Source organism: Pinus tabuliformis, chromosome 9 (genome assembly GCF_031772625.1).
Source record: "Pinus tabuliformis cultivar Carrire ecotype Pingquan chromosome 9, CPIR1, whole genome shotgun sequence".
Classification (NCBI taxonomy): domain Eukaryota; kingdom Viridiplantae; phylum Streptophyta; class Pinopsida; order Pinales; family Pinaceae; genus Pinus; species Pinus tabuliformis.
Genome location: NC_142307.1, coordinates 605,036,615 through 605,045,983, shown reverse-complemented (window position 1 = coordinate 605,045,983; position 9,369 = coordinate 605,036,615). Strand labels below are relative to the sequence as shown.

Here is a 9,369-nt window from a genome sequence, read left to right as displayed (position 1 = left end):
GCTAAGCGAATATACTTCTAATTTATGCATTTCAATCAACAATCAACCGACATTACCCTCGGACATATCCTAGCTCGATGTGGTGTCCACTGAATGTGCTTTGGCAATGCCAATTCTCCAGCCAATCAAGGATGACATCATGACATTCCAATGTAACGTTTGGGATAGAAGCAAGCCACCGAATCATGATAAATCAATGTACAAATCTAAGTTGTTGTAGAAACTCATGCAGATGTATAGTAGACAATATTTTCCAATCCCATTTGCTTCAGATAGGACCCTTAGAAGCATAAACAATATGCAATTTATTTGTTGTTCAGCATAGGTTCCCTTGTTTTAGTTTTCCTTTTCTAATCTTTGAACTTGACAATAAGGTACAAACCAATTATTGCATTATTCATCATTATTTCTGACTATCATGGCAACGGAACGAATCACTAATAGAAGTCTGAATTTAGAGAAACCATCTGAACAAATCACTGAAAACAAGTCTCAGCACAGGAGAAGACCACAACTGAGATCAGGAACCAAGAGAAGAAAACCAACCACAGCCGAATTTGGGAAAAAATGAAATGAAGAAGACCACAGAACATCAAGATCCCTTTGCCAAATCCTCGACAGTGAAAAGTGGATACAAAAATCGATTCAAACAAGGAGCAAAAAGCAATGTCTGGTTGGTGGTTTTGTTTTAGCAGAATAGACAGCATCCTCTAACAGCAATAAAGTTAAATTGCCAATCAAACAGGAATAAAGTTTAAATAATCAAGAAAGCATAAGATCCCTTTGCCAAATCCTCGACAGTGGAAAGTGGATACAAAAATCGATTCAAACAAGGAGCAAAAAGCAATGTCAGGTTGGTGGTTTTGTTTTAGCAGAATAGACAACATCCTCTAATAGCAGTAAAGATAAATTGCCAATCAAACAGGAATAAAGTTTAAATAATCAACAAAGAATATATATAACTGAATCAATTCAATTGGGAATTAATTTTGAATCAAAATTATAAGACTCTGTATCTGCTCTGTGGCTAATGTACAATTCATGGCAGAGTGGACATTCTATAACAAGGTGGGGACTCTACTGAGCATTCATGTGTAATATCCATTTGATGCTGGGAAAACTTTTCCAAAAAAGGCACTCTTGGAAACCTGGAAACTATTCAGAATGAAAACATAGTACAAATTCATGCATCTTTCTGGCCCATAGGCATACAATCTAGGGCCAATCAAGACTTTTAATAGCCTGGATAAATGAAAAGCAAGATTCCTGAGCTATATAATAATAAATGCAGAATACAATTATGTTGTTGCCCTTTTAGAAAATGTCATATCAGTCATCATTAAAGTTGGGCTATGCTCCTGAGGGTCAGAGAAAAAAAGCTTGTGTGAGCTTGAAATCTCCCCCATTTTGTTGAACTGGAAATACATATCTTGACTTTCTTCACTGTCCATGTTTTAACATGATTTGACCACAGGATGGTCTGTGTCAACAAGTAGTGAGACAACACCTACAGATTAGAGTGTTAAGGCAGGGGATCTAATATACATAATGCATATAAAAGAAGGAACTGTTTGGTCTGGCTCAAATTATTGCTGAAACCGATTTCATGACCCAAAAAGTATCTAAACAATTCTGAGTTTTCAAACAATTCACACTCAGTGGAAATGACAAAAAGGGTTTCTGTAACGAAAGGAAACTCAGTGGAAGTATAAAATGGATAAAACTTACAGGAAATAGATGGTACAAGTGGCTCAAGAGGATTTCAATTTTTTGGATTCGGTTGGTTAGCACCTAATTCAACTATGAACGTATGAGAGATACTTACAATGAAATTATGCTTAATGGTTCAATGCCTCACGCATGTACCCTTTACTATTGGTTGGTACCCCTTGCAAGATTCAAATAATTTTTTACCAATGTTTATCTCAAGTATTATAGACCAACGAGGAGAGTAAAATCTTCAATTGCACCTGAACATGCATAGAACTATCAACAAAGGTATGCCTCATAGAGTTGACCTCGATTTGAAAGGATCTCAATGAACCCAGCCAGATGACAATGGAAGTACAATCTTCAAATGCAGACTCTGCCAAGATGCAAGTCGTCTAATGACAGGCTGCACAAGAAAGGTACAGCAAGTGGAAGGACATTCAGAGCCATAATAGATCTTCCATAGATGGCTTGCTGTGGGATCCAAAAAGTTGAGAGGACGAAAATAAGACCCGGTTAGAGTAGAAGACAACCAAAAGGAAACGAACCAAAATTATAGAAACAACCGATACAGAGAAGGCCCATGAACAAGGAAGAAAACTCCTACAGACTCTCGAGTCTCAGCACAGGAGAAGACCACATTTGAGAACAGGAATGCTTCTTGAGGTTGGTTTGCAGCTCTAAAAGGGGCATTGTCTCAGATGGTGGACTTGGGAGGTGATTTGTTTCTTTTGACGCAAAAAATGAAACATACATAGTCGTTAAGCAAATAGTAAATGTAATATGCAACCACTGATCTATGCACAGTAATGAACCAAAGTTCATGAGACAAAACTTAACAGGTATTGCACATATAGCAACAGTGTCACACACCCATTCTGTCTATGAGCAAGATATCCAAAGGTATCTCTCATCCTTTGTCCACTTCACAAATATTTTGTCCATATCCATCCTGGCCCATCTCCTTTCCTGCTTCAGAATCCCACATATACATTTCACTTAATTTGGGAGTTTGTTTTTTAAGAAAAGACTCACTCTCTACCCACAGGATAACAAATATGAGAAAAATAACAAATATTTCTCTTTTTCAATTGGGTACAAACATCAACATGGATGGAAAAAGGAGAAAAATTGTCTATTAGCATTAATCAATTTTTTCACTTTAATGTTGTTTTTCACTGTTTTGGTGTATTGCTATGTAAACCTTACAGTGTAATCTTTGTTCAACTCATATTGCAATTGATATTTATGTGACGTAAGAAGTTTTCATCTGTTCTTGCAAGTAGGATTTAAAAATCATAATAATAGTAGTTGTTAGGTTATAGTGGTAGTAGTTGAAATTAACTCCATGTCACCAAAAAGTAAGAAGTAAGAGACCAACAGATTCTTCTCAATAAAGGAAAAAAGAAATGAACGTTGCCAGATAGAAGGGTTATTAGCAATTCTGTGTTTTCTTCTATAATAAATGGTGTCAGTCCCTATATCTTTTCCTAAAGGTTGAAGTAAAAGATTCTCCTTTCCCCCGAGTTGATTGGGAGGATAATGCAATGGTAGAATGCAGAATTCAAGAACCATCGTTTTTTGGTAAGTGGCTGTTTCGCTTATTGAACAGAGCTTCTGGAAATATTTGTGCATTTAACATGATCTAGAGTACAAGTGAAAATCATGCGTTGTTAGACAATTCTTTCCGGGAAGTTTAAACACGGGTTGATCTGCTGATTTACCGGAAATGCTTTCTTGAAAAGGTCGATTTTACATTACTAAGAAGTTTTTGCTTCTTGAAAACTGAGTCCATAATTGACTGTAAGACACATGGCAGAATTCTTCGAAATCAATTCGAAACACTAAAATTCCATATCCTATTCACTTATTTATAAAACTTTCATATCAATTTAAACAGTAAATGGCACCATTTCATACTTATTTCACTTTAATTTAGTATGTGAGACTTTTTATGGATATAATAAGCTTCAGAGGATTTACGTCTATTTTCAATTGTAATTTCGTTGAGCAATTTCATTAACCTTTGTAGTATGTACTGTGAACAGTAAATGTTTAATATATCTTTATAAAAATTATAAACTTTTAATTGCATTCATGTTAAACAATAACAATAAATAAAAAAATATGGCTATAGTTAACTCTTAGATGTTCAAGGCTAAACATAAAATCCATGTTAAAAAATGGTCCATCTAAAATAGGTCATCTCAACAATGACATTTGCATACCTATATTAAACATACGGCCATACTTAAAAAAAACCTTGGTGTGGACACCGAAATTTACACATACGACAGAGGTAAACGTCGTTAAGTTACTCCTCTAAGGGATTAAATCGCTTATAATTTTCCAAATATAACATCAAAGCCATTATGGAAATTTTGGATATAAAATTTAACGGCAACTAAAAGCAATGGATAACTAAATTTATATAGACATAACCCTATGTCAAAATTCTTAAAAATTTCGCCAGAAAACATCAAAACTACGTTAATGATATTTACTCGAAGCAGAAGTACTCCGATGAAATTTAAAGATCACACTAGTTTTTTATAATAACAAAAGTCAGTGCAGGCTTCCCTAGTGACAATGAAAAACACAAGTGCCTAATAAACAGACAGTGCTCTGTGTTTCCCAAGTCTAGAATCAAACATAGGTGCCTAAAAAACAGAGAGTTATAGCTCTGTGTTTCTCTTGCCCTATATCAAAAACATCGTCTACAAATTATTAGGTTGATTTTATAATTAGGAAGCTTTCCCCCTTGAACAGTATGGGTATTTACTATTAATCTTCCTGAGGTGTAGGCAGCGGAGAACACTTGTGGTAGTAGTAATGGGAGTTTGATCTTGTCCAGTAATGGCAGATGCAATAATTCTGGTTGTTGATCTGCAGTTTTTGGCAAGCTAAGTGGTTAAAGTTTGATAGACACCTCAGTGATCCTGTTTAGAAGCCCAGTTTGTATATGTAATCTTATATAGTGTTTTTTCATTTTAAATTACCCATCCATCTATTGCAGGCTCTAGGCCCATCATTTACCAGCCAACTTTAGGAGGCTTTCCCCCTTGAACAATACGGGTATTAATCTTCCTGAGGTGTAGGCAGGGGAAGACAGTTGTGGTATGTAATGGGAGTTTGATCCTGTCCATTCATGGCAGATGCAATAATCTGGTTGTTGATCTGTAGTTTTTGGCAAGCTAAGTGATTTCAGTGTGATAGACACCTCAGTTATCCTGTTTAGAAGCTCAGTTTATATATTTAATCTTATATAGTGTTTTTTCTTTGTAAAATTACCCATTCATCTATTGCAGGCTCTAGGTCCATCATTTCCCCACTAAGCTTTAGGAGGCTTTCCCCTTGAATAGTATGGGTATTAATCTTCCTAAGGTGTAGGCAGGGGATGACAGCTTTGGTATTAGTATTGTGAGTTATTCCTGTCCAGTAATGGCAGATGCAATAATCTGGTTCTTGATCTGCAGTAATTGGCAAGCTAAGTGGTTTCAGTGTGATAGACACCTCAGTTATCCTGTTTAGAAGCCCGGGTTATATATGTAATCTTATATAGTGTTTTTCATTGTCACATTTTTTTATCTTCATCTCAGATAATGAAGGCATCCCTATCTCCTGATTCATAAAAATGTGCAAAATTGTATGCACAGAATTCCAAATTTTGAGGGATCCATACTCGGTTTCCCTTAAGGTGCTAATTTACTCATTTGTTGTTGCAGGTTGACTGTTGGTCAGGAGACTGCAGCTTTTCTGGCTTCATGCGAAATACCGTTGAATGCTTGGGAAGAGTCAGGTCGTGCAAATAATTCAGAGAGTTTTAGTCTGAAGGAGCATGGAGGCGTTACATATGTTGCCTTCCCATCATTTCTCAGAATTGAAAGTTTCATCGATGGAGAGGGGACTATAGAAACAAACAACCAGGTATTCTCGGATTGCCTCAAGGGTTACGATGATAAACCAGCCCAAGTCCATCAGGGAGCTCTTAAGTTGTTCCTGAATATTATGGAGAAAACAGATTTCCAAGCAAAGGTAAAGTGATTTATCTAAATGCACCTGTCAAAAGTAAAATCGATTTCACAACAACAGGGTTTACTTCTGTTATTATAGATGAAATTATTGAAATTCAAAGGGAAAAGTAACATTCACAACAACAGGGTTTACTTCTGTTATTATAGATGAAATTATTGAAATTCAAAGGGAAAAGTAACATTGTGTTGATTTTTTCCAGATCGATCAGTTACAGGCTTCCACTGACTCCCACCAAAGAAAACTCAAATCCATTATATTTGTGGGTCATTCCTTGGGAGGGGCAGTTGCAACCTTGGCTACACTGTGGTTCCTGGAAGAGAGGATAAGCCAAATCTCTTCCTTTTGTATCACATTTGGTTGCCCTCTGGTCGGAGATGAAAGACTTGTGGAAGCAGTTGGCCGTGAGAATTGGGGAGGCAACTTTTGTCATGTGGTTTCCAAGCATGATATTGTTCCTTGGATGCTCCTTGCACCGATTGAAACAATTTATGCGCCTTTGACTGCTATTTTTCCCTATTGGGATGGTAAAGTCCCATATTCTTCTATTCAAGACGCTTGTCGGATTCTTCTTAATAATGTCCTGCAGTATACTCCAAGCTATGTGTTTGATTCTCAAAAGTGGTCGGACAGGATCACACAGAGAAGCCCTTATAGACTTGTTGGCACTTACATGTTCTGCTCAAGCCGTGGTGCAGCTTGTATTGAGAATTATGACACCGTTTTGAAGATGCTTCATTTGACAATGCAGAGCCATGAAAAGCCCTGGGATACTACAGAGGAGGACTGCTTTTCAGAGCATATAATGTATGCTTCGGTTTTGAAACATGTCATAGAAAACTCCAAAAATGGGAGAAAATTTGCATTTAATTCTGATTCAGAATTATCTTACGACATGGGAATTTCAGTGCAGTTAGAAGCTACTGCTGTTGGAGCTCAGGTAATACTCGATACTTTTCTTAAAATAACATCTAAATAACAGAGACAGAAACTCTAATGTTTAAGTTTTTCATCTAGTTTTTACATTGATAAACACTGGTAAAATATTTTGAAAAATATTGGTAAAATATATTTTGAAACCCCAACGCTTAAACAAGAAACCAGTCCAAAACACAATTCTAGCAGCTGAAATTTAAAGCCCAGCGGAAATTTAAAGCCCCCATTAAAGCGGCCATAACGCTCCACCTTCACCTCAATCCTTGAGTATGGCAAGCGCTGGGTGGAAACTGGATATTTGATCCTAACGGTAGCAATTATTCGAATCGTCTAACATCAAATCAGACGGACGATAACGATGACAGCAAAGACCACAGGAAAGTTCATCTAAGAGGGAACGCCTTACGGCGTAATTATAAAAAAATAATTTTTTTACCTAATCTTTCTATATAAAAATATATAATTGGTCGATTCTAACTAAGTTATCGACATGAACAGTCAAACAATCATTCTGTAAAGGACAAACAGATTGTGGCAAGATCATGGTCATAAAATGATATTATTTTATGCCGAAATCATTAAAAAATAATTAGTTCCTTTGTTACAGAATCTTTTTGTACAAAAATATTTAATTGATCAATTCTAACTGAGTTAACAGCATAAACAGTGAAACAATCAAACTGTAGAAGACAAACAAAGGATGACTAAGTCCGAGTCTATTTATATAAAAGTATATAATTGGTCAATTCTAACTGAGTTATCACCATCAACAGTTAAACAATCAAACTGTAAAATACAAACAGAGGATGACTAAGTCAGAGTCTTTTTATGTAGAAATATATAGTTGGTCAATTCTAACGATGTTATCAGCTTCAACAGTTAAACAATGACACTGTAAAATACAAACAGAGGATGACTAAGTCAGAGAACCTTAACAGCTAAAATCTAGGCAGAGAATGAGGTCCTTGATTATGAAAAAAATAAAAAAGGATGTTAACAATGAATTGTATGAGATGTTATATTGATACAGTACCAGGAAGACATAATCGCTCAATTGGAATGAAAATCTGAGTAAATTATTGAGTATGCCAATAGGGAAAAAAAGAAAAAGGAAAAGTATATTAGACATGGGGATATATTCAATATCAAGATCACCAAAACTAATAATGGAATGATTTCAGAGATTTTATCTCGACTTCCTTGCATTTAAATAAGAAATATTATACTTTTCAGTATAGATGAATCTCAGTTCTGAATCTATTATTCATAAAAAAGGGAAAAAGAAACCTGTTGCAAACCAACCAACTTCAGATATATATGGAGGGGGAACTTAAATGGCAACCAAATGGAATGGACGCAACTTACCTGGCAGATGATCATCTGTAGTCCACCCTCGAGGAACAGGGCCCTCCGTCCTAACCTGTCAACGATAAAAATGGAGACTGCGATGGAAACCAAACTCATCACTCCAAGAATAGCTGCAGCCAAGAGAGAAGCCTGTGACCCAAATCCTATGGTCTTGAAGATAAGTGGAGCATAAAACGCGACGATGTTGAAACCCGCGAGCTGCTGAAAACAGGGAATGGCCAGAGCCATGACCAGATGAGGCCTGTATTTCCTTTTGGCAATGTTGCGGAAGGGATGCTTCACTTTCTTGGAAATGTCGCTGGCTTCTATTAAGTCCTGCAACTCCTCCTGCACGTCTGGCGTCCCGCAGATCCTCACCAGCACAGCCCTGGCTTTCTCCATTTGCCCCCTTTCAATTAGACTGTTGGGGGTGTCGGGTAGGGTGAAGGAACCTGTCAACATTATCAATGCTAGGACAGCTACCAGCGCCAGAGAGAGACGCCACCCCCAATTCTGGATCTTGGCAGCGAAATAGTTTACCAGATTCGCAGCAAGGATCCCAGTTCCTAGGAATAATGTGAAGCCAATATTGAGAGCTCCCCTTAGTCTGGGAGGGGCCACTTCCGACAAATAAATAGGCACACACTGAGAAGCATGACAATTCATATCAATATTCAGCATTCCATAAACTCCACCCCGTAGCTTGATTGAATTCCTCCTCATATATAAAAGCCGGCATAGGTGGCAAGCTGTGCCATTTAGCTGATAACGGATCCAATGCATTCCAGATGAGCTTTTCCTTTTCGTCTTTCATCAAAATGTATAGTCATTCTTCAGAGAAACCGATCATTTCAGCCCGAATTTTCCCAAAAACAACAGAAACCCCAATGCTTAAACAAGAAACCAGTCCAAAACACAATTCTAGCAACGGAAATTTAAAGGCCAACGGAAATTTAAAGCCCCCATTAAAGCGGCCATAACGCTCCACCTTCACCCCAATCCTTGACCCCAATCCTTGAGTATGGCAAGCGCTGGGTGGAAACCGGATATTTGATCCAACGGTAGCAATTATTCGAATCGTCTAACATCAAATCAGATGGATGATAACGATGACAGCAAAAACCACTGGAAAGTTCATCTCAGAGGGAACGCCTTACGGCGTAATTAAAAATATGTATTTGTTAATAAAAAAATATAAAGTAAAATCCTTCTTTAATTATTGGAAGGATGAAACGATGTGCAATTAACTGAAACCCCGAAGTCTGAGCAATGAGCAGAGTTATTTTATTTTATTGAGGTGGTGTAATAATTCCTTCACCCATAAACTAATAGAGTCATGATTAT

At 37.0% G+C, this 9,369-nt stretch overlaps 1 protein-coding gene and 1 pseudogene across 1 annotated transcript; one reads left to right on the top strand and one right to left on the bottom strand.

The window, feature by feature from the left end:
• Window positions 1-5,151: 5,151 nt before the first annotated feature.
• LOC149150035 (protein EDS1-like) lies at window positions 5,152-7,741 on the top strand. Its single transcript, XM_089442674.1, has 4 exons — window positions 5,152-5,171; window positions 5,436-5,745; window positions 5,945-6,682; window positions 7,709-7,741. The coding sequence occupies exons 1-4, from the start codon at window positions 5,152-5,154 to the stop codon at window positions 7,739-7,741; spliced, it is 1,101 nt and encodes a 366-aa protein (XP_089298800.1).
• A 124-nt stretch (window positions 7,742-7,865) lies between these two features.
• Window positions 7,866-8,985, bottom strand: LOC149150034 (sugar carrier protein C pseudogene; annotated as a pseudogene).
• Window positions 8,986-9,369: the final 384 nt, after the last annotated feature.

Excerpts from the sequence above, each read along its gene's own strand:
- LOC149150035 (XM_089442674.1), top strand. The coding sequence starts at position 5,152 with ATGGCAGATGCAATAATCTG. Across the intron at positions 5,172-5,435 it reads ATGGCAGATGCAATAATCTG|GTTGACTGTTGGTCAGGAGA; the intron begins GTTCTTGATCTG and ends TTGTTGTTGCAG. Across the intron at positions 6,683-7,708 it reads CTACTGCTGTTGGAGCTCAG|TACCAGGAAGACATAATCGC; the intron begins GTAATACTCGAT and ends ATATTGATACAG.